At 44.9% G+C, this 25,102-nt stretch overlaps 1 protein-coding gene across 1 annotated transcript; it reads left to right on the top strand.

Moving 5' to 3' along the window:
* Window positions 1–1,022: 1,022 nt before the first annotated feature.
* spire2 (spire-type actin nucleation factor 2) lies at window positions 1,023–24,884 on the top strand. The gene is made up of 15 exons (XM_035798742.2): window positions 1,023–1,737; window positions 16,966–17,009; window positions 17,202–17,579; window positions 17,695–17,769; window positions 17,905–18,069; window positions 18,173–18,259; window positions 18,430–18,550; window positions 18,677–18,843; window positions 19,415–19,637; window positions 21,460–21,587; window positions 21,715–21,852; window positions 22,125–22,192; window positions 22,417–22,444; window positions 23,143–23,240; window positions 23,623–24,884. The coding sequence occupies exons 1-15, from the start codon at window positions 1,434–1,436 to the stop codon at window positions 23,864–23,866; spliced, it is 2,268 nt and encodes a 755-aa protein (XP_035654635.1). The 5' UTR covers window positions 1,023–1,433; the 3' UTR covers window positions 23,867–24,884.
* Window positions 24,885–25,102: the final 218 nt, after the last annotated feature.

Below are 25,102 nucleotides of genomic sequence, written 5' to 3'. Positions count from 1 at the left end.
ATACCTAAAACTTTCACCCAATGTCTAGATAAAATATTGCCGTATCTTTCTGTTGTGTCAATAATTAATCCATCCGAATCGTTACCCGACTTTCAAGGAATAGGACATTTGATGTAAACTTATAAGTAGGCTATAACTTTTAAATTGTATAAAATGACATCCTCACAATCGCTTGCTTACCATAATCTCCACAACAAGGAAGTAGAGACAACCGAACTTGAGGGACAATGTTGATTGGCAGGTGTAATGACGTCCAATGAGGTTGCAAGGTTAAGGTGTGAGGCGGGATCAGATCGGCACAGCATTGTCCAATGAAGTTTTGGTATTAGCCCCCAAGCGTGTGCATGTCTTTGTGCACAACTGCAGGGGCTTTAGAGCAATTATCTGATGACTTACTACACAACTTTCAGGGACCCTATTGGCTCTTGGGCACTGCTTTCAGAACTACTGGCTAAAAATAGAAAAGTTAACAAAAGTTATGGAGAGTCTCTTTAAGCATATGGATTTTTCTGTTCATAATCAACTTGTGACTTTGCTTGAGGGGGAATGCAGACCTATTTATTTTTGGACCAACTGGTGCATGGATAAATCAAAGGAAAAAAATGTCCATTTATAACTGTAATATTAATATACTCTATAAAGTGTATACAAAGGGTGTATGAAGGGCTTGTGAATGGTTTAAGGCCTTTTCAAGTTATGACACATTTTCATACAATGTTTATTACAAATGTATTATTGATTTATAGACTATCCTATATGAACTAATGATGAACAGTATAACTACTGAGAGTTAAAAACCCTTTGCAAGCTCTGGCTATGTAATGTTGGGCTACAATCGGAATGATTTCCTTGGGCCTAAACATCGGGGGATTGAGTTTCATGAATTCATTGTTTATGTGATGTATCCTCTACTTCTGTTTGTTTATCTAACCATATGTATGTGAGGGCTGACATTCTCACAGCGTCGAGGTCGCCACTTCGACAGATTTGTGGGTTTGTTGGATGACGCTCAGGTTACGTGAGACGGGCGGAGCACAGGGGATGCGGGGATGCACTGCAGCGGAGCGGATCTTCTGTGTGACCGGACTGTCAAAACTGAGCGTGTGGTCTATTCTCTCAATTACAATCATCTTCAAGGGTTTATCTATCTCTTCGTCATTGTTTTCCAGTACTCGTCTGGTTGGTGGTCAAACATTTTCAACAATATTTTCTCCTTGCAGGTTGATTGCGCCACTAGCGTATGGTTTCCTCCTCCTGCCTCCTCTCCTTTCCTTGGCGCTGATTGACATTCCTCCAGATCAAAGATCGCTTTAATTTGCTGTTATAGTAACTCGCAGCTGTGGCAGTTGAGTTGGCGTGCTGTGGGGAAGGAAGGAACCCGGCGTGAAAAGATAATGGCCACAGAGCAATGGGATCGGTAGTTTACAGCAGCCATGGCCAGGTCAACAAACAGAAGCGGCAAGGATGGCGATTCAAGGGTGTCCGCTCCCACGGACAGGGCAGAGGCTCGGGACCTGAGCGACCCCAGGGAACTGTCTCTTGAAGAAGTGTTGAAATCCTACGAGCAGCCCATTAACGAGGAGCAGGCTTGGGCTGTGTGTTATCAATGCTGCAGCGGGCTGAGGGTGCCGCGCCCGGCCACTGTGACAGGTGGAGTTTCCCGTGTGAAGGACCCGTCCTCTATACTCTTACTCAGAGATGGGATGGTTTCCCTACAACAACAGCCCTGCAACAACCGTAAGAGAGCTCTGTTAGCTAACCTAACTTCCTGACTGCCCTTTGCGGTACCAAAATACCCTAATTAACACCAGCCTAGGCCTACAATATAGTCTAATTTATTATAGGCCTTTCAGTTATTTCTCAATTAATTTGATATTGATTCACTATTTGTATGTTGTAATTTCAACACGCAATATTGTTTTGAATGGGAAATTCACGATAAATGCGTCAGTAGCACTCCCCAAACAGAATTGGCTTGGATTATACAAATAGACGAAATGATCAATTATTCATACAGTACAGATCCCCCCTTGTATCTGATAAAGAAGGTTTAGAGTTAGAGGTAGCTTTGTGATCTGTTTCCCATTCACAATTGATTCGGTTAAAGGATCCCAATAAAATAACTGTCCTGAGTGCACTGCGGGGCCGGGGCCCAAAGAAAAACTCTGTCAGAGTTGCTGACATAGCCTAAGGAACCGAGCTATGACATGATAAGATAAAGGATACAACTGGGAGTGGAAAAAGATAGCAGGTTAGTAGATTACGAAATGTTGTAACATTAAGGGTGACTATGGATATTACTTAAACTGAGAGAAAAATATGAAATCACTTTATCACTCACTGTGCTAATGTTCTGTTTCATTTTAAATAGGCTAGGCCACATTTTATAGGCCAACGTAACCTATTTAAAAAGAAACCGAACATTAGCATAGTGAGTGATAAGGTGATTTCATATAGCGGTAATAAAAGTAGCCTAAAGAAAACGCAGAAATGATGTCACAACACATTGGACAAAAACGAATCCAATAGTTTAGGCTACAGATCAGTTGCTGAGACATAATTGTATAGGCCACATTTTTGTCCCAAATATATAAATACTTTTTTGTTTTTATTAATATTGAGAAATGACCAAATTCTATAATGAACAATGTAAATCATAATTAATAGCACTGACAGTGATTGATATCCCACTACAGGGTCCCTGTGTTCATCTTGTCTTGGGAGCTGGGATGTTTCTTGAATATTTTTGTTGTCTACACTTATGGAGTCATTTACAGAAGAAAGTCAGTCAATTTAATGAGCACAACAAAGGACATGCTGCATATGTATGGGACATTTGTGTCCTTGCTGATGTGCCAATTATATTGCATTGTTGATGCAGTTGGTCAGTATGGTTATAGTTTACCAGTGTTGGGGAAGCTACGCTGAAAATATAGTTTACCAAGCTACCAATTAAATCTATTTTTAGGAAAAATATAGTTTACTTAACTGAAGTTACTTTTAAAAGTACTTCCCTACATCCAAACTACTTTGTGAAAACGTATCATATGTAAATTTGAAATGTCATAGACTACAAATTGCAAGAACAGTCACTTTGGAGTCATACAGGTCTTAGCAAACTTTTATAAAAAATTGTGTTTGACCAAATACAATGCTATTTCTCTGGTAAACAAATTAACAACAGACTTTCAGCATACTTATGGAGAAGGGCACTCAACATGCACTGTACTGACACAAATGACTGATAATTGGTTGAAAGAAATTGATAAGAAGAAGATTGTGGTAGCTGTACTGTTAGATTTCAGTGCAGTCTTTGATATTATTGACCATAACCTGATGTTGAAAAAAATCAAGTGCTATGGCTTTTCAAACTCTGCCATAGTGTGGATTCAGAGTTATCTATCTAATAGAACTCAAAGGGTTTTATTTTTAATGGAAGCGTCTCTAATGTCAAACATGTAAAGTGTGGTGTACCGCAGGGCAGCTCTCTAGGCCCTCTACTCTTTTCTATTTTTACTAATGACCTGCCACTGGCATTAAACAAAGCATGTGTGTCCATGTATACTGATGATTCAACCATATACAGTGCACATCAGCAACCACAGCTAATGAAGTCACTGAAACCCTTAACAAAGAGTGGCTGTCGGTTTTGGAATGGGTGGCCAGTAATAAACTGGTCCTGAACATCTCTAAAACTAAGAGCATTGTATTTGGTACAAATCATTCATTAAGTGCTAGCTGAATTTGGTTAAGAATGGTGTGGCTGTTGAACAAGTTCAAGAGACTAAATTACTTGGCGTTACCTTATATTGTAAACTGTCATGGTCAAAACATATAGATTCAATGGTTGCAAAAATGGGGAGAGGTCTAGCCGTAATAAAGAGATGCTCTGATTTTTTGACACCACACTCCAAAAAGCAAGTTCTGCAGGCTCTAGTTTTGTCTAATCTTGATTATTGTCCAGCCGTGTGGTCCACTGCTGCAAGGAAAGACCTAGTTAAGCTGAAGCTGGCCCAGAACATAGCGGCATGTTTTGCTCTGAATTGTAATCAGAGGGCTGATTTTGCTAAGAGTTGAAGAGAGACTGACAGCATCATTTCTTATTTTTATAAGAAACATTAATGTGTTGAAAATCCCAAATTGTTTTCAAAGTCAACTTACACACAGCTCTGCCACACACACTTATCCCATCAGACATGCCACGAGGAGTATTTTCATAGTCCCCAAATCCAGAACAAATTCAAGAAAACGTACAGTATTATATAGAGCCCTTATTGCATGGAACTTCCTTCAATCTCATATTGCTCAAATAAACAGCAAACCTGTTTTCAAAAAACAGATAAAGCAACACCTTGTGGCACAACGCCTCTCCCCTATTTGACCTAGATAGTTTGTGTGTATGCATTGATAAGTAGTCTACGTGTGCCTTTTTAAAAATGTATGTAGTTCTGTCCTTGAGCTGTTCTTGTCTAATGATGTTCTGTATTATGTCATTCTGTATTATGTTTCATGTTTTTTGTGGACCCCAGGAGGAGTAGCTGCTGCTTTTGCAACAGCTAATGGGGATCCTAATAAAATACCAAATACCAAATATAGTACTGCATGTTAACAGAATGTGCAATTTAGCTTATTATCAAATAAAATAAAATTGTATTTGTCACATGCGCCGAATACAACAGGTGTAGGTAGACCTTACAGTGAAGTGCTTACTTACAACAAGGCAGTTTTAAAAAATACCTAAAAAGAACAAGAAATAAAAGTAACAAATAATTAAAAGCAGCAATAAAATAACAATAGGGAGGCTATATACAGGTGGCACCGGTACAGAGTCAATGTGCGGGGGTAACGGTTTGTTGAGGTAATTGAGGTAATATGTACATGTAGGTAGAGTTATTAAAGTGACTATGCATAGATAATAACAGAGAGTAGCAGCAGCGTAAAAGGGGGGGGGGGACAATGCAAATAGTCTGGGTAGCCATTTGATTACATGTTCAGGAGTCTTATGACTTTGGGGTAATAGCTGATTAGAAGCCTCTTGGACCTAGCCTTGGGGCTCCAGTACTGCTTGCCATGCGGTAGCAGAGAAAACAGTCTATGACTAGGTTGGCTGGAGTCTGTGACAATTGTTAGGGCCTTCCTCTGACACTGTCTGGTATAGAGGTCCTGGATTGCAGGAAGCTTAGGCCTCAGTGATCTACTGGGCCGGACGCATTACCCACTGTAGTGCCTTGCGGTCGGTCGGAGGCCGAGCAGTTGCCATACCAGGCAGTGATGCAACCAGTCAGGATGCTCTTGATGGTGCAGCTGTAGAACCTTTTGAGGATCTGAGGACCCATGCCAAATCTTTTCAGTCTCTTGAGGGGGAATAGGTTTTGTCTTGCCCTCTTCACAACTATCTTGGTGTGTTTGGACCATGATAGTTTGTTGGTGATGTGGACACCAAGGAACTTGAAGCTCTCAACCTGCTCCATTACAGCTCTGTCGATGAGAATGGAGGCGTGCTCGGTCCTCCTTTTCCTGTAGTCCACAATCATCTCCCTTGTCTTGATCACATTTGAGGGAGAGGTTGTTGTCCTGGCACCACACGGCCAGGTCTCTGACCTCCTCCCTATAGGCTGTCTCGTCATTGTCGGTGATCAGGCCAACCACTATTGTGTCATCAGCAAACTTAATGATGGTTAAACACAAAAACAATGTTTCAAACAATGTTTCAAATGGTCTGATGCCGAAAAATAAATGAAATGATTAGCTACTTCACCCATATTTTATTTTGGCAAAATAAGTAGTGTGTAGTTCCAGTAGTTAGCTACACCACTGCATGGCAAGAAAAATAATTAACTACTGAAAACACTACCTAGATTTGAATTATTTCAACTACCAACAAGCTACTGGAATATGTAGTTAAATTACTAGTTGAACTACATAGGTCACTACTCCCCAACACTGTAGTTTACTTATGTACAGTTTACTTTAATCACAGATTACAACCTGTTTGGTCATCACAATTAGGCTACTTAACCTCTGCAAATGAGTGAGTAATGAAGGCAATGAAGTAGGCTACAGGGATTGTTGGTTAAGGGTCAAGGTTACTAAGGGTGTGTTTTATATTATACAACAGGTGGGTATAATCCTGTATGTTGATTGGTTAAAACCACATTCCAGCCGGTGTCTATTCCACAAGTTACCACCGGCTAAAACTATGAAGTTGAAATGCCTATTTACTCTGTTCCATTTCACTGGGCAATAGACTGGCTCATCAGCCCAGCCAGGCAATTTATAAACTTGATCTCCACTGTAAAAAGCATCTAGACATTATCTCCAATTTCTGTTAGACTAGCATTTGATTTTCAACAGCGGAGGTTTGTATAAACCTTGCTGTCTGTCTCTCTGACATTTGCAACTGTCACGACTTCCGCCGAAGTCGGCCCTTCTCCTTGTTCGGGTGCTGTTCGGCAGTCGACGTCACCGGCTTTCTAGTCACCATCGATCCATGTTTCAGTTTCATTTTGTTTTGTCTGTATTACACACACACCTGGTGTCTATTACATATCACATTCCTTATTTAACCCTCTGGCATACATTCCTGTTCTGTCCGTGATTGTTTGCTAGATTGCTAGTACTTTTTGGATGTTCCTATTTGGAATTTTGCTTGATAATTTGAGTACACTCAGTTATGTTACTCAATACCTGTGTCCTGCGCCTGACTCCGCTATAACTCTGCACCCAATCGCTGACAGAATCACTGACCATTCAAATGGAGTCAGCAGGTGCAGCCAGCCCTTCTCTCCCAGTAGAGGAGCGCGTTCAGCAGCACGCGACCATGTTAAACAGGCTAGGGACAGCCATGGATCGCGTGTCACAAACAATGGACAGATGGGAGAGAGGAGGCTTTCCTGTCAATCCTACTTCATCACCTCCGCCCACACCTCAACCTACACCGATGTCCACCCCTACGTCGTCAGGACCCAGTGGAATTCGGGCTCTCGCTCCCGGGAGCGTATGACGGATCACTTGCCGGGTGCCAGGGGTTCCTACTCCAGCTGGAGCTCTATCTGGAAGCTGTTCGGCCGGCCCCTTCCGGATGCGAGAGAGTGAGCGCGCTCATCTCCTGCCTGACTGGAAAAGCCCTGGAGTGGGCCAACGCCATCTAGGAAAGGGAAGGACAGACTCTAGATGACTACGAGGACTTCTCCCGCCGCTTCCCGGCAGTTTTTGATCATCCACCTGAAGGGAGAGCGGTGGGAGAGAGACTGTTTCATCTAAGACAGGACATGAGGAGCGCTCAAGAGTTCGCACTGGACTTCAGAATTCTGGCAGCTGGTGCGGGATGGAATGAGCGGGCCCTGATCGACCACTACAGGTGTAGTTTACGAGAGGATGTTCGTAGGGAGCTAGCCTGCAGGGACACTACTCTCAACCTGGACCAGCTGGTGGACTTGTCTATTCGGCTGGATAACCTGTTGGCCTCCCGCGGACGTCTGGATCGGGGTCCGCTCGTTCCATATCCCAGCACCTTGGATCCCACACCGATGGAGTTAGGAGAGGCTGCTATGAGGGGGACTGGAGGGGGGACCATTCCCTGCACCAACTGTGGCCGCAGAGGGCACACTGCTGGTCGGTGCTGGGGTGGTTCTCCAGGAGGTCGAGGTAGCAGGCGGAGCACTAGTGGGTCATCCCAGGTGAATAGGCACACACAACTCACCCAGAGCCCCCTGTTGCACACATGTGGTTACCTATAGAATTTCCTGAGTTCTCTCCACATTCCCAGCATAAGGCGCCAGTAGATTCAGGCGCAGCTGGGAACTTTATTGACCGCTCCTTAGCACATAGATTAGGGATTCCTATTGTTCCTGTTGATGTTCCCTTCCCTGTACATGCCTTAGATAGTCGTCCTTTGGGGTTGGGGCTAATTGGGGAGGTCACAGCGCCCATTGCTATGAGAACGCAGGGGGGTCACGAGAAGAGAATTGGTCTCTTCCTGATCGACTCTCCTGCGTTTCCTGTTGTATTGGGTCTTCCTTGGTTGGCCTCTCATGATCCTATTATTTCGTGGCAACAGAGGGCTCTCAAGGGATGGTCCTGTCACTATTCAGGGAGGTGTGTAGGTGTTTCCTTAGGTGCCACTACGGTGGAAAGTCCAAACCAGGTTTCCACCATCCATCTGTAAAAAGAAGGCGACTCAATTGCCACCCCATCGACAGGGGGATTGTGCGATAGATCTCTTGGTAGAAGCTGCACTTCCCAGGAGTCACGTGTATCCTCTGTCACAGGAGGAGACGGTGGCTATGGAGACATATGTCACCGAATCTCTGGGACAGGGATACATTCAACCTTCCATCTCACCTGTCTCCTCGAGTTTCTTTTTTGTGAAGAAGAAGGATGGAGGTTTGTGCCAGGGTATTGATTATCGAGGTTTAAATAAGATCACTGTAAAATACAGTTACCCGCTACCGCTCATAGCCAGTATGACCGAGTCATTACACGGACGCGCTTCTTCACAAAATTGGACCTCGGGAGTGCTTACAACCTGATGCGTATCCGGGCCGGAGATGAGTGGAAGACAGCATTTAGCACCACTTCTGGGCATTATGAGTACCTCGTCATGCCGTACGGGTTAATTAATGCTCCATCAGTCTTCCAATCCTTTGTAGATGAGATTTTCAGGGACCTGCACAGGCAGGGTGTAGTGGTGTATATAGATGACATTCTAATATACTCCACTACACGTGTCGAGCACATGTCCCTGGTATGCAGGGTGCTTGGTCGACTGTTGGAACATGACCTGTAATTCAAGGCTGAGAAATGTCTGTTCTTCCAACAGTCTGTCTCCTTCCTAGGGTACCGCTTTTCAGCGTCAGGGGTAGAGATGGAGAATGACCGCATTTCAGCCTTGCGTAATTGGCCGACTCCAACGACGGTAAAGGAGGTGCAGCGGTTTTTAGGGTTTGCCAACTTACTACCGGAGATTTATCAGGGGTTTTGGTGAGGTAGCGGGTGGGCAGGGCTTTTGGTCACCTGAAGGCTCTGTTTACCTCGGCTCCCGTGTTGGCTCATCCTGATCCCTCCTTAGCGTTCATAGTTGAGGTGGACGCGTCCGAGGCAGAGATAGGGGCTGTGTTGTCCCAGCGCTCGGGTACGCCACTGTGCATTCTTTTCGAAGAAGCTCAGCCCGGAGGAGCGAAACTATGATGTGGGGGACCGGGAGTTGTTGCCTGTTGTCAAGGCTCTGAAAGTGTGGAGACATTTGCTTGAGGGGGCTAAACACCCTTTTCTCATTTGGACTGACCACCGCAATCTGGAGTATATCCGGGCGGCGAGGAGACTGAACCCTCATCAGGGAAGGTGGGCCATGTTTTTTACCAGTTTTGTTTTCACCCTTTCTTACAAACCAGGTTCCCAGAACGTTAAGGCAGACGCACTGTCCCGGCTGTATGATACAGTGGAGTGGTCCAAGGATCGCACTCCCAAAATTCCAGCTTCTCGCCTGGTGGCACCGGTGGTATGGGAGGTGGACGCGGACATCGAACGGGCGTCACGTGCAGAGCCTACTCCCCCTGAGTGTCCAGCTGGGCGTCTGTACCTTCCGTTTGATGTCCGCGATGGTTTGATCTGTTGGGCTCACACGTCACCCTCCTCTGGTCATCCTGGCATCGGTCCGACGGTGCGCTGCCTTGCTAGGAAGTACTGGTGGCCCACTTTAGCTAAGGACGTGAGGGTTTATGTTTCCTCCTGTTCGGTATGCGCACAGTGCAAGGCACCTAGACATCTACCCAGAGGGAAATTACAACCCCTTCCCGTTCCACAACGACCGTGGTCACACCTATCGGTGGATTTCGTGACGGATCTTCCCCCGTCGCGGGGTAACACCCTCCGGTCATTGTGGATAGGTTTTCTAAGTCCTGCCGCCTTCTTCCTTTGCCCGGTCTCCCTACGGCTCTACAAACTGCGGAGGCCCTGTTCACCCACGTATTCCGGCACTACGGGGTGCCTGAGGATATAGTTTCTGATCGGGGTCCCCAATTCACGTCTAGAGTCTGGAGGGCGTTTATGGAACGTCTGGGGGTCTCGGTCAGCCTTACCTCAGGTTTTCTCCCCGTGAGAGTAACGGGCAGGTAGAAAGAGTCAACCAGGATGTGGGTAGGTTTCTGCGGTCCTATTGCCAGGACCGGCCGGGGGAGTGGGCGGTTTACATCCCCTGGGCGGTGATGGCCCAAAACTCCCTCCGCCACTCCTCTACCAACCTATCACCATTTCAGTGTGTGCTGGGTTATGAACCGGTCCTGGCACCATGGCATCAGAGCCAAATCGAGGCTCCTGCGGTGGATGAATGGTTTAGGCACTCAGAGGAGACATGGAACGCTGCCCATGTGCGGCTACAAAGGTCCGTCAGGAGGCAAAAGGCGAGTGCCGACTGCCACCGCAGTGAGGCGGATCGGGTCTGGCTCTCGACCCGAAACCTTCCCCTTTACCTGTCCTGCCGGAAGCTGGGTCCGTGGTTTGTGGGGCCATTTAAAGTCCTGAGGAGACTGAACGAAGTTTGTTATTGGTTACAACTCCCCTCTGATTATCACATTAACCCCTCGTTCCATGTGTCTCTCCTCAGGCCGGTGATGGCTGGTCCACTCCAGCAGTCTGAGGTGCGGGAGGTTCCTCCGCCCCCTCTGGACATCGAGGGGGTCCCGGCGTATACCGTACGAGACATCATGGACTCAAGGTGTCGGGCGAGGGGCCTTCAGTACCTAGTGGAGTGGAAGGGGTACGGCCCGGAGGAGAGATGCTGGGTACCGGTGGAGGACATCCTAGATCCTTCAATGCTACAGGAGTTTTACCGTCTCCAGCCGGATCGCCCTGCGTCCCGTCCTCCGGGTCGTCCCTGACACTCTCTCTCTGTCTGACAGTACCTCCCTTTGATGCGCTGCTAGAGCCGCGCGTCAAGTGGGGGTAATGTCACGACTTCCGCCGAAGTCGGCCCTTCTCCTTGTTCGGGTGGTGCTCGGCGGTCGACGTCACCATCGATCCATGTTTCAGTTTTGTTTCGTTTTGTCTGTATTACACACACACCTGGTTTCTATTACATATCACGTTCCTTATTTAACCCTCTGGCATACATTCCTGTTCTGTCCGTGATTGTTTATGTTGTTAGTGGTTGTGTTTTGTGCTAATGCTCTTTGTATGTTCCTATTTGGAATTTTGCTTGATATTGAGTAAACTCAGTTACATGTATGTTACTCAATACCTGTGTCCTGTGCCTGACTCCGCTATAACTCTGCACCCAATCGCTGACAGCAACATTGTTTCAACATTGAAATTCGATCTCCAGCTATGTAATAAACATGTAGGGAGTCTGGACGAGACAGACAAGCATGCAGCTTTTCTCAGCCAGTCGAAATCATGAATCAGCTGGCATCATTTTTATGGAGATATACAGTACTACTCATTATTTAAAAAAAATATTTTCTACATTGTAGAATAGTAATAAAGGCATCAAACTATGAAATAACACATGGAATCATGTAGTAACAAAAAAAGTGTTAAACAAATCAAAATATATTTTAGATTCTTCAAAGTAGCCTCCCTTTTCCTTGATGACAGCTTTGCACACACTTGGCATTCTCTCAACCAGCTTCACCTGGAATGTTTTTCCAACATTCTTGAAGGAGTTCCCACATATGCTGAGCACTTGTTGGCTGCTTTTCCTTCACTCTGTGGTCCAACTCATCCCAAACCATCTCAATTGGGTTGAGGTCGGGTGATTGTGGTCTTCTGATGCAGCACTCCATCACTCTCCTTCTTGGTCAAATAGCCTTTACTCAGCCTGGAGGTGTGTTGGGTCATTGTCCTGTTGAAAAACAGTCCCACTAAGCGCAAACCAGGTGGGATGGTGTATCGCTGCAGAATGCTGTGGTAGCCATGCTGGTTAAGTGTGCCTTGAATTCTAAATAGATCCCAGACAGTGTCACCAGCAAAGCACCCCCACACCATCACACCTTCTCCTCCATGCTACATGGTGGGAACTACACATGCGGAGATCCTGGGGCACGGTCCTAGGGCTCAGGTCCTCCGAGAGAGAGAAAGAAAGAGAGAATTAGAGAGAGCATATGTGGGGTGGCCAGTCCTCTTCTGGCTGTGCCGGGCGGAGATTATAACAGAACATGGCCAAGATGTTCAAATGTTCATAAATGACCAGCATGGTCGAATAATAATAAGGAAGAACAGTTGAAACTGGAGCAGCAGCATGGCCAGGTGGACTGGGGACAGCAAGGAGTCATCATGTCAGGTAGTCCTGGGTCATGGTCCTAGGGCTCAGGTCCTCCGAGAGAGAGAAAGAAAGAGAGAAGGAGAGAATTAGAGAACGCACACTTAGATTCACACAGGACACCGAATAGGACAGGAGAAGTACTCCAGATATAACAAACTGACCCTAGCCCCCCAACACATAAACTACTGCAGCATAAATACTGGAGGCTGAGACAGGAGGGGTCAGGAGACACTGTGGCCCCATCCGAGGACACCCCCGGACAGGGCCAAACAGGAAGGATATAACCCCACCCACTTTGCTAAAGCACAGCCCCCACACCACTAGAGGGATATCTTCAACCACCAACTTACCATCCTGAGACAAGGCTGAGTATAGCCCACAAAGATCTCCGCCACGGCACAAACCAAGAGGGGGGCGCCAACCCAGACAGGATGACCACAACAGTGAATCAACCCACTCAGGTGACGCACCCCTTCCAGGGACGGCATGAGAGAGCCCCAGTAAGCCAGTGACTCAGCCCCTGTAATAGGGTTAGAGGTAGAGAATCACAGTGGAAAGAGGGGAACCGGAGCCGGAGATCATCCGTTCACCTACTCTGCGTCTCACAAAGACACGGCGGTTGGTACCAAATATCTCAAATTTGGACTCATCAGACCAAAAGACAGATTTCCACCGGTCTAATGTCCATTGCTCGTGTTTCTTGGCCCAAGAAAGTCTCTTCTTATTATTGGTGTCCTATAGTAGTGGTTTCTTTGCAGCAATTTGACCATGAAGGCCTCAGTCTCCTCTGAACAGTTGATGTTGAGATGTGTCTGTTACATGTATTTGGGCTGCAATCTGAGGTGCAGTTAACTCTAATGAACTTATTCTCTGCAGCAGAGGTAACTCTGGGTCTTCTTTTCCTGTGGCAGTCCTCATAAGAGCCAGTTTCATCATAGCACTTGATGGTTTTTGCGACTGCACTTTAAGAAAATGTAAAAGTTCTTGATATACCACCGCTACCTTGTCACAACAAAACTGATTGGTTCAAACACATTTGAAGGAAAGAAATTCCACAAACCAACATTTAACAAGGCACACATGTTAATTGAAATGCATTCCAGATGACTACCTCATGAAGCTAGTTGAGAGAATGCCAAGAATGAAGAATCTAAAATCAAGCATATGTTTTATGGTTACTACATGATTCCATATATGTTATTTCCTAGTTTTGATGTCTTCACTATTATCCTACAATGTAGAAAATAGTACAAATAAAGAAAAGCCCTGGAATGAGTAGATGTCCAAACTTTTTACTGGTACTGTACAAAGAAATGTAAATAGAAAACAGGTCAAATGAAACTAAATGCAGCTAGTTTGCTGTCTTTCCAGCTTCAGTTTGAAGTGATTGTGTTAGCTGTGTTGTTGGCTAGCTCCTCTGAACAACAGTGTCCAGACGAGAGAGCACATCTTCTATGTCAGGTGAAATTGCGTATCATTAGCTCATCGTTATGGATGTATCCAAATAAATGTCACTAGAAAATGATCAAATGCAGCTACTTTGCTGTTACTCTGGCTGCACTGTTTGACGTGACTGTAATAGTTTTCTTTGATGCACTTTTTAAAATGTTTAACTCCCCTGTGTTTAAATTTTTTTTTGTCTTGTTCCCCATATTTCTATGACAACAGATTCCAGGTCCATATTTTGAATGTGGGGAAAATCACAGGGGCAGCAAACATAAAACAGCTCCAAAAGAGATGGAATCTTGAAGACATTGCCTGAAAGAGAAATAACTATCATCAACTGACAGACACATGATGAAAGAATGTTCTCTCCGAGACACTGGTCGTGTCTGAATACCCATACCAGCATATGTGACATTTTGAAAATAATACTCCAAATGCTTCATCTAGGCGCGTCAATTTATCTGATTATCAGCTGTTGTCAAACACGTGAGTCTGAAAAAAGACAAGTGAATTCTACCAAAGATTATGCATATGCTGTCATGACATGTCTCTCCACCCAAACAATAGGAGCCGTTGTCCACAAAGCAGCCGGCAGGCTGTATAGCTCCTGCCTATCCTTTCTTTGGATTGGTGGATACATCTCATTCTTGTAATCCTTTTTTGAATATTCAGTGAGGATTGCTGATGTCGACCGCCTGTATTCACTGGAGAGAGATGCTATGCTACTAGCCCCATACCATGAATATGCATTGTCATCTTGAGACAACTCCGAAATAAAGCGTTTTTTTCTCAAAGTTGCCAGGAAATCACGTGTCCTACTTATATCAGTAGACTCCTAACAATTTAAGCATTACGAAACTTCTATTCGATCCAATTAACATCACCTAGCAAATAAGCCATTCATTTTTGTTGTTGACCAAATTCGAAACTCTCTTTGATACATACAAAAACTCCTTGCTTGGTTGGCGAAACAATGAAAAAAGCTACCTGCTGAAGGGAGACAGATATTCCGACTCTCTGAATCTACTTGATCAAACGCCAAATGAGTATGCAGTTTAAGTATGTAGCATGCTAGTATGGGTACTCGGACATGGCGACTGTCTGTGTCATTGGTTACATGAACCTAACCAAACATAATGAAACCTGTCTAACTGCTTCAAAAAGGATCTATTACTCAGCTTCTGAGAGGCTTGAACAGAAATGTCTTCACCCTCCTGAGAGAGAACAGTACTATGACTATGTGTCAGGCCGACTCTTTGTCCACGGTGCAGATCTATTTAGACAGGCTCTGTTAATCTGGACCTAGTCTTGCTTTCAGCGCTTTGTTCTGGACAGAAGGAGCAGCACTGACCCCTCACCCAGGCCTCTCCACTAGTCTTGGGTTCTGCAGCACTAATGTGCTGAACGTGTGGTTTCAGGCCTCCCGGGTGTCATTAATGTCATCTGAGCCGTGCGCTTCTCTGTACACACAGAAAACTGAGCCATTGCTGGCTAACTGAGTTGTGACTGCAGCACATGAGATATATATAATTTGATGACTATAAAATGAAAAATGCGCATTCTAGAGTGATACGGGATCAATGGTGGGAAAATGACGCATTTTGTCAGCATTTTCTACTATATAGTGCCTTCGGAAAGAATTCAGATCTCTTGACTTTTTCCACATTGTTATATGTTACAGCCTTATTCTAAAATGGATAAAAAATATAGAAAATCCTCAGCAATCTATCCACAATACCCCATAATGACATAGCAAAAACAGGTTTTTAGACATTTTTGCAAATGTATTAAAAATAAATAACAGAAATACCTTATTTACATAATTATTCAGACCCTTTGCTTTGAGACTCAAAATTGAGCCATTGCGAGATGTTGAGATGTTTCTACAACTTGATTAGAATTCACCTATCATAAATTCAATTGATTGGAAATTATTTGGAAAGGCACACAACTGTCTATATAAGGTCCCAAAATTGACAGTGCATGTCAGAGCAAAAACCAAGCCATGAGGTTGAAGGAATTGTCCATAGAGCTCTGGGACACAGATCTTGGAATGGGTACCAAAAAATGTCTGCAGCATTGAGGGTCCCAAAGAGCACAGTGGCCTCCATCATTCTTAAATTGAAGAAGTTTGGAACCACTAAGACTCTTCCTAGAGCTGGCCGCCCGGCAAACTTAGCAATCAGGGGAGAAGGGCCTTGGTCAGGGTGGTGACCAAGAACCCGATGGTCACTCTGACAGAGCTCTATAGTTCCTCTGTGGAGATGGGAGAACCTTCCAGAAGGACAACCATCTCTGCAGCATTCCACCAATCAGGCCTTTATGGTAGAGTAGCCAGACGGAATCCACTCCTCAGTAAAAAGCACATGATAGCCCGCTTGGATTTTAGCCCGCTTGGGGATGTTTTTCAGCGGCAGGGACCGGGAGACTAATGCTTAATGAAAACCTGCTCCAGAGTGCTCAGGACCTCAGACTGGGGCGAAGGTTCACTTTCCAACAGGACAACAACCAAGAAAATGCAGGAGTGTCTTCAGGACAAGTCTCGGAATGTCCTTGAGTGGCCCAGCCAGAGCCCAGACTTGAACCCGATCGAATATCTCTGGATAGACTGGAAATTAGCTGTGCAGCAAAGCTCCCCATCCAACCTGACAGAGCTTGAGATATCTGCAGAGAAGAATGGGAGAAACTCCCCAAATACAGGTGTGCCAAGCTTGTAGCGTCATACCCAAAAAGACTTGAGGCTGTAATTTCTGCCAAAAGTGCTTCAACAAAGTACTCAGTAAAGGGTCTGAATACTTATGTAAATGTGATATTTCATTGATTTAAAAAATGTAATTAGCCAAAATTTTGAAAAAACTGTTTTTACTTTGTTATTGTAGATTGATGAGGGGAATAATATACCATGGCTAAGGGCTGTATCCAGGCACTCCGCGTTGCGTTGTGCATGCTAACAGCCCTTAGCAGTGGTATATTGGCCATATACCACACCTCCTCGGGCCTTAATGCTTAATTATACCCATACAATTCAAAGGGGCAATCTGGGATTCAAACAACAACAAAGAGCACACCCTGACAGCTGTGGGGTGGGGCTGGACAAATGTAACCGCTCTCAAATTCATAGATCAAAATGATCGTTTTAACCATGTATTGTATCAAAAATGTGTGAGATGGATTGAAAACTCTAGACCCTATTAGGGAGGAGCGCAAGCATAAAACAGTGTTAGTTATGCGGCTGCATGCCTACTTTTTTGTCTTCATAGATGACACAGACGGACCTCCCCTCCCACCTATCGCGGAGCGCCAGGTGAGTTTCTGAACCCATCATCCCCACCTTGTAACATACAACATACTGTCATGACAGGTAAATGTCAGTCTCCTCTCTTCTCATGGCCAGTCTTCATATATATCTTTCAAGCAGCCCTCCAGTCCTCTCTATCCTAACAGCTTGTTGTCCACTGCTATTTATTTCCTCGATCACCTGAATCTGTCTCCTCAGCTGGTCCAGTCTCTGGGCGTGGCAATCTACCAGGCCCTGGACTGGGGTCTGGATGACAGTGAGGAGCGGGAGTTGAGTCCTCAGCTGGAGCGGCTCATTGAGCGCATGGCAGGGGGAGATCACAGCCTGGGGGCTGACTGTGGTGGTGGCAACGGAACTACAGATGAGGGCTACAGTGGTCAGGAGGAGGAGGAAGAGGAAGGAGAAGAGGGGCCTATGAGGCCAGTGCGTACATTACGCCAGGTGATGACACTTTGCGCTTCCAGACTGGCCAACCCTGCACTTGCCCCTGAGCACTACCAGGCCGTGTGCCGAGCCTTGTTTGTTGAGACTCTGGAGCTACAAACTTTCCTGACCAAAATCCGAGATACCAAGAAGGTATGTTCCTGATTTTGTTTATACCAGAGATTACAGATCACTCACATGTAAAGCACTGAAATCATTGTTAACTGAATAGTGGTGTTATTATCAGCGTACTATCATTTCTCTGTAGATGTTGAAGAAAATCAAAACAGAGGATCCTCAGGAAGATAGAGCTGAGATTGATGCACTTAAACACACAGACTGGGTGAGAAGCAGGGATCGTGTGTATTTGTCTGTGTCGTTGTGTGTGTATATGAGGATATGTGTATATACTGTATTATCCTTCATTGGGTTGATGGGGTCTGTGTGTGAGGTACATGAGTGTATGTGTGTGTTTCAGACTCGTCTCTGGGTCCAGTTGATGAAGGAGCTGAGACAGGGGGTGAAGCTGAAGAAGGTGCAGGACCAGGAGTTTGACCCACTGCCCACTGAGTTCAGCCTCACACCCTTTGAGATGCTCATGCAGGACATCCGCACCCGCAAGTTCCAGCTGCGGAAAGTCATGGTGAGCTGGGTATTGATACTGATAAGAAGACTCTTGATCAATGGATCAAGTAGTTATTTCTCCTGTATTTATGTCCCAGACTTCACTCATGTTCTCTCTGTAGGTGGATGGTGACATCCCTACACGGGTGAAGAGAAATGCTCATGAGCTTATTTTGGACTTCATCAGGTCTCGCCCTCCACTCAAACCAGTGAGTGTCCCTTTTCACTACAATTTGTTTTGTTGACGTGACTGTAGTGTGACTGTGGCAGTACCTTGTGTGTCACAAGGTGTCATAGTCTGAGACTGGGTAATGTGTGTCTGTGTCTGTTTCTCCTGTGTTCTCAGTCTGCCTGTGTGTTTTGTTGTGTTGCATGCTAGGCGTCAGAGCGAAACCTGCCCCCTCCTCCTCAGGAGAAGCAGTCCCTCCATGAACGTGTCCTGGCTGAAATCAAACAAGAGCGCAAACTGAAACCTGTGGACCCACCCAGCTCCAAAAGATGTATGGACATCACTGTCACTACATTAATACTTTGAGCTATACATGTAGTATGTTCATATTGTGGAATGTAATTCTAAGTGAAATGTGTTTGAGAGTTCAGTGTTTGTGTGTTGTTTCATTCACCAGCGTTTGGCTCCCTGCCTTGTCTGGCACACACTTGCCCGTGTGATTTCAAATCTTCTTCCTGCATTGACCTGTCAGGCTCAGAGCTAGGGTCCCGCCCCCCTTCTCGTCTTCGTGTTCTGCTCAAAGCCCCTACTCTTCAAGAGATGGAGGAGATGAACATGTTGGAGGTTAGACGGAAAATAGAAGAGAAACTATATTTTTTTCTCATTTAAATGCACTACCTCTTACTGAGAAATAACAAATACATCAGTTATGTTTTCCTTCCTGCTCCTCCTCCTCCTTCTCCTCCACCTCCATCACCTCGTCCTCCTCCTCCATCACCTTGTCCTCCACCTCCATCACCACCTCCTCCATCACCTCATCCTCCTCCTCCACCTCCATCACCTCATCCTCCTCCTCCACCTCCATCACCTCATCCTCCTCCACCTCCATCACCTTGTCCTCCACCTCCATCACCTCATCCTCCTCCTCCACCTCCATCACCTCATCCTCCTCCTCCACCTCCATCACGTCCTCCTCCTCCTCCACCTCCATCACGTCCTCCTCCTCCTCCACCTCCATCACCTCCTCCATTACCTCCTTCTCCTCATATACCTCCATCACCTCCTCCATCACCTCCTCAACCTCCCTCACCTCCTCCACTTCCATCACCCCCTCCATCTTCTCCTCCTCCCCCCTCCTTGTCCTCCTCTACCTCATCCTCCTCACTGTTGTCCTCCTGTCTTGTTGCTTTTGCAGGATGAGGAGTCTCCAGACAGTGGGGAGCTCTGCCATGCTGAGAGTTTTCCCACATCTATGAAACGGGACCGCTCCTTCTCAGAACACGACCTGGCTGAGCTCAGGGGGGAGACGCTCCCCTCACTGTCCGACTGCACCCATCTGGAAGGGGCCGTGATGCGGAGGGGTGAGAGACCATGGTTACACGTGCTCTCAGGGGCTCGGCCACCTTCCACGCACAGAGGTCAGTATGCTCACTGAGACTCCTTTCACTACAGACAGTTTCAGGTATTGGTCAGCAGAGGGAGACATTTACTGTAATATGTATTCATGTGATACTGCAGAGCCACTCATTAGACTACTTACGGTAATATGGTTTATGAAACAGATATATTGGTATTTTTGTCATGTCAAATATTTATTTATGTTAGAAAGCAAGCCTGACAAAAAATCAGATAATTGCAATTGAAAAAACATTAGTCTAAACTGTTTTTTAAAAAATGCAGTAGAGGATTTTGCAACAAAGTTTGTTATAAAGTTTGGTATAGTGTTTATATCTTATTCAATGTCAGGAGGTAATCACATATAGGCCTAATGTGTGTCAATCCATTCCGTAAATTGCTTACAATAATTTCTTGCTCAGGTTAAAAGGTTTGTCACGTCCTGACCTTAGTTCCTTTTTTATGTCTCTATTTTGGTTTGGTCAGGGCGTGAGTTGGGGTGGGCATTCTATGTTTTTCATTCTATGTTTTGTTCTGTGTGTTGTATTTCTATGTGTTTGGCCTGGTATGGTTCCCAATCAGAGGCAGCTGTCAATTGTTGTCTCTGATTGAGATCCATACTTAGGTAGACTGTTCACACCTGTGTTTTTTAAATGTTTATTAACCTTTATTTAACTAGGCAAGTCAGTTAAGAACAAATTCTTATTTTCAATGACGGCCTAGGAACAGTGGGTTAACTGCCTGCAACCTAGCGGTTACTAGTCCAACGCTTTAACCACTAGGCTACCCTGCGGGTAGTTGTTTTGTGTTTTTTCACCTTACAGGACTGTTTCGTGTCGTTCACTCTCTTTGTTGTTGTTTTTTTGTCATTCAGTGTTCCGTTTATTTCATTAAATTTACTATGAACACTTACCACACTGCGTGTTGGTCAGATGATTCCTATTCCTCATCATCAGACGAAGAGGAGAGCCGTTACAGCGTTACTGCTGTGTTATTTCATTTGAAGGGTTTTGTGATGGATACTAATCACCTTATTAAGACGTACAGATAGGAACTAGCGCAGTAACATGCTAGAAGGGCAACAGTTAATGGGTTTGATCCATGTTTTTCTTTCATATCACAACCACCTTATACAAACCTTAATTTGTGAAATATGTGTTGACTGTAGCTAGGAGAGAGCAAAAACAAAGGTGGTTCAGTGATATCTCCTGTTCTACCGCTAGAGGGATGTCAACCCTTTCTCGTCACACACATGCCAGAAATGTCAACAATGTCATCATAAGCAGCTGATTTACATTAGCATACATGTAGCCTGCTGTTGTTTTCTAGTTTTCTGATCCTCACTCTAACCTGGCTCTAACTCACTCTAATCCTAGCTCTAACAAGGCTGTAGATTCCTATGGTCTGGTTAGACGCTATAGGAGTCCACACATTTATTTCTCAGGGTTACATAGCGCCTTCTTCCTTTCCATTTTGCATAAAGACAGGTGAGACTTTCAAGTACCAACACCTAGGTTATATCCTGTAGAAAGTATTTCTACTAATACCTAGCCTACTTTTTATTTCCTCTGGCCCCAATTTAGTTCCTCTCTTGAATGTTAGAAAAACGGACTCGTATCATACTTATCAAAGATCCACTGTGATCTGATTTGCAACTGTTTCTGGCAGCATGTATTAAACCCCACCAAAAACCAAATAGATAAAACATGTCACGACTCATTTATCTAATTGACAGCTAATTTATGTATCATACACTTTTGGATGATCAGAGATCTGACTCAATAGAACAACATGGACTGTGATTCAAAGCTTATCTCTCATGTGTCTCCATCTCCCTGTTCCCAGCCTCTCTTCCTGTGCCAGGCTGGGTGCCACCCTCCCCTGCCCGTCTCTCTCTCAGCTCAGTGAATGAGACCACAGAGGGAGCTGAGACCGGCTCCAGTTCTCGGAATGGCAATAAGCACCAGTGGATGGTGAGTGGCCCATTATCTTTGATAACCTCTCCACACTGGGTGCTCTCTGCTCCACTTCAACCTGCCCATTGTATTATACTAGCTAACTTCCTCTACCTACTACCTCCCTCCCATCTCTCTCTGTAAGGAGGAATTCAGTCACCCAGTGGAGAGTCTTGCCTTAACAGTGGATGAGGTCATCAATGTGCGTCGTGTGCTGGTGAAAGCAGAGATGGAGAAGTACTTGCAGAACAAGGAGCTGTATTACAATCTGAGGAGAGGCAAGGTACAAGCAGTGACGTCACATCCTTTGGGAGCGTTCTCTCAAAGCGTTAATAGCGAGGTTCTATCTACAGAATGATATCGTTCTCTCAAAGCGTTAATAGCGAGGTTCTATCTACAGAATGATATCGTTCTCTCAAAGCCTTTTGAGCGAGGTTCTAGTATGATAACATTCTCTCAAAGCCGTATGAGCGAGGTTCTATCTACAGTATAATAATGTTCTCTCAAAGCCTTATGAGTGAGGTCCTATCGACAGCATATGCATGTGTCTCCCAGGTGTGCTGTTGCTGCAGAATTAAGTTCCCCCTCTTTTCCTGGCCATCCACCTGCCTGCTCTGTAAAAGGTGAGTACACACTACACAGTATGTAGTATTAGATTAGTACATGCTCCTTTTGTAATAACACCATAATCAAGTCATTTAAACTTGGTCCCTCTCTGCTCATGAAGCACAATAATAATGTTGTTTTTGATTACCATTGTGGGTTTGATTGAATAGTGTTCTATGTGTTTTTGGTAGTGTAATTCAGGGGATTCTTAACTCTGCCCCTGTGGTTCTCTCTCCTTCAGGTCTGTCTGTGGATTCTGCAGTGCAAAGGTATCCTACAGTCCCTTTTTCTTTGTCTGTGTAAATGCAAATTCATGTTCTTTGAATGTGTAATGTTTTTTACAGTGCTTTTTGTTAATGTTGTTTCTATTGATAATATCTATTTTACAACCAAAATGTATCTAAGATATTCTGTGTTGGCTCATAATATTATTCTGTGCTTTTAATTATGTCAATTATTGTGATCTGTGCCTTAGTCACCAGACCATTTGGATTTGTGGTTCTGTGCTATGTAGGTTTGAGGTCTGGGCTGTTGAGTTTGTTGTGTGAGATTGTAGTTTGTCTTGTGCTGTGTAGTTCTGTGTTTTGTCAATTAATGTATTCAGTTCTGAATACATTTTGTGATTGTGCCTTGAGGCTCTGTTGTGTGTTCTGTTGTATGGGATGCTATATGTGTGTATGGTTATGTTTGGTGGTTCCTTGCTTGTGTTTGTGTACAGTGAGTTTCTGAGTTTATGGTTTGGGTGTCGTGTCTGTGGTATGTGGCTGATGTCTTGTGACGTTGTTTCTCCCTCATACACACAGCCCTGTCTTTTATCATATTTCTTAATCATATCAAGTCTGCCATTTCCTCTTCACTTTCTGCCGATATGATCTCACTTAGTTCTTTAAACGTCCTACTACTCCTCCTCTTCCTCCACCTCACCCATGCCTATTTTAACTCTGCTTTCCCTCGCCCTCTGCCACAGATGAAGATTCCTTCCAAGAAGATGGCCCACATCCCAGTCTACACTGTGGGCTTTCACAGCAGCCCAAAGAGCCATGGTCGCAAGAGTGAGGTCTACAAGTGAGTATTATCTGTCTGTCCGTCTTCATGGCCACTGAACTGTCTTTAACTTAGCAGAAGAAGTCTTTGCTCACCCTGGCCAATAGTAATTTACATGCTCAATCTAATCACTGTCCTTCCTCTAGATCTCTCAGCATATGTTATATAATGTCTCTGCTTCATTCAGATCTCTAAGCAGCCTTTATGTAGTAATTACCCATCTGATTTCTCTGCGGTCCATCTTTCACATCCCCCCTGCAAACCCCTACAGATGGGAAGGGCTTGGAGTTGTTCCAAACCATGTGACCTGATCTGGAAAAACTCCAGGCCCAGAAGGTTCCTCGTCATGTTATATACTGAGTACTCCCCTGATGGAATATAACACCTCACTCCCACTCCACAGATCTCTGTGTACTCTCTCCCGCCGGTCTGTGGAGGAGGAGTTCCCCCACCTGTACACCAGTGGCTGCAGCCTGCGGGATGTTTGTGCGGACTGCACCAAGTTTGTGGCTGATGTCATCTCGTCCAGCCGCCGGAGCCTGGACATCCTCAACAACACTCCCAAGAGGGAGAGTGCTACACCCAAACCACAACCCCAGCCTCACGCATCACCACAGCCACCCACCTTGAAGAGAAAAGACAAGTGAATAGATTGACTGTTGGTTTACCCCACTTCCTTAGCAGGGTTGCCCCTGTGCTGCACTACTAACCCACTCAAAACACCCCACCATTCCCCCAGCCTGCAAGTACCCCCTCCCCCTGCTGAAGTGCTTGTTAAGGGTTGTTTCTCTGCCTCCTCTGTAGAGAGGTTCATAAGACATGGCCTAGGGACAACATATAAGTCTGCCTTATCACACATATATTGACTTCACTCCCTGGTCTAATGCACAAGCAGAGAGGAAAGGCAAAATACGAGGGAGGAGCAAAGAGGTGAGAGGGTAATTGATGAGGATGATCAGAAAGAGGAGATCTATTTACTGTAGGAGCCAAGAGTTTAATGTAAATAGGGGAAATGTAGGGAAAATATTTAGCTCCCTAGTTGCCTTGTTTTAGTTATGAATGTAATATACTATTTTAACACCAAAATAATACATCTTACATTGACACACCTTCTCAGAACACTGTATTTTTTCTGGAATGTTAAAATGACACTATGGCAGGCTGAATAGAAGATATATTTATTTCACTATAAGTCTTTTTTTAGTTTAGAATGTGCTTGGATTATCTGTGGTCCAACTCGATGATGCATGGTGGCACCGTCTGTCCGACTGTCTGAATGTAATCGGGTCCTAGAGGGGTGAAAATGGTCCTGGAAGGGACCTGTCCCATTGGTACCAAACTGGACTGGACTCCCAGCCTCCTATCTCTGCTGCTTTAGAATGACATTAAGCCCCCTCTCTCACCCTCGATGGTCCTGTGCGATCTACTCAAATTTTCGAAACACCCAGTAAACCTCAACTGCAATAAATCTCATGTAAAAAGGAAGTCCTATGTCTACAGTGTGGATCTGTCCATCTGCTCCCTTAGAAGGCTAGGGAAGCCTAAGACTGTAGGTATATTTCTATAAAACTGTTGTAGTCTAGTCTGTTTGTTGACCTTGAGCTACAATGAGAAGATCTAAAGCTTTGTTAGATAGTTGAAAATGTCAATGAATTGTTCACTAATATGCTATAGCCTACATGTTAAATGCTATTACCATTCGTTAATCAATTATAAACACTTATATTATAAAGTGTCTGTTCCAATTTAATAGCCGGGATAATAGAGCCCTATATTGAGAAGAGAGATGGACTAGCCTTCAGAAGATTTTTAAAAAGTAGGCCTACATGTCTGGGAATTTCTTGACACCCCGCCTCTTTCATGAATAAGTAATTTGAGGTCCC

This window comes from Oncorhynchus keta, chromosome 22, assembly GCF_023373465.1.
Source record: "Oncorhynchus keta strain PuntledgeMale-10-30-2019 chromosome 22, Oket_V2, whole genome shotgun sequence".
Taxonomy (NCBI): Eukaryota; Metazoa; Chordata; class Actinopteri; order Salmoniformes; family Salmonidae; genus Oncorhynchus; species Oncorhynchus keta.
The sequence above is the reverse complement of the archived record's forward strand: the minus strand, read 5'-3'. Positions and strand labels throughout refer to the sequence as shown.

What these genes read in the sequence shown, in the direction of transcription:
- spire2 (XM_035798742.2), top strand. Translation starts at nt 1,434, where the DNA reads ATGGCCAGGTCAACAAACAGAAGCGGCAAGGATGGCGATTCAAGGGTG. An exon ending in CCCACCCAGCTCCAAAAGAT is followed by an intron (nt 18,551 to 18,676) that starts GTATGGACATCA and finishes TTCATTCACCAG; the next exon opens with CGTTTGGCTCCCTGCCTTGT. An exon ending in AGGAGATGAACATGTTGGAG is followed by an intron (nt 18,844 to 19,414) that starts GTTAGACGGAAA and finishes TTGCTTTTGCAG; the next exon opens with GATGAGGAGTCTCCAGACAG.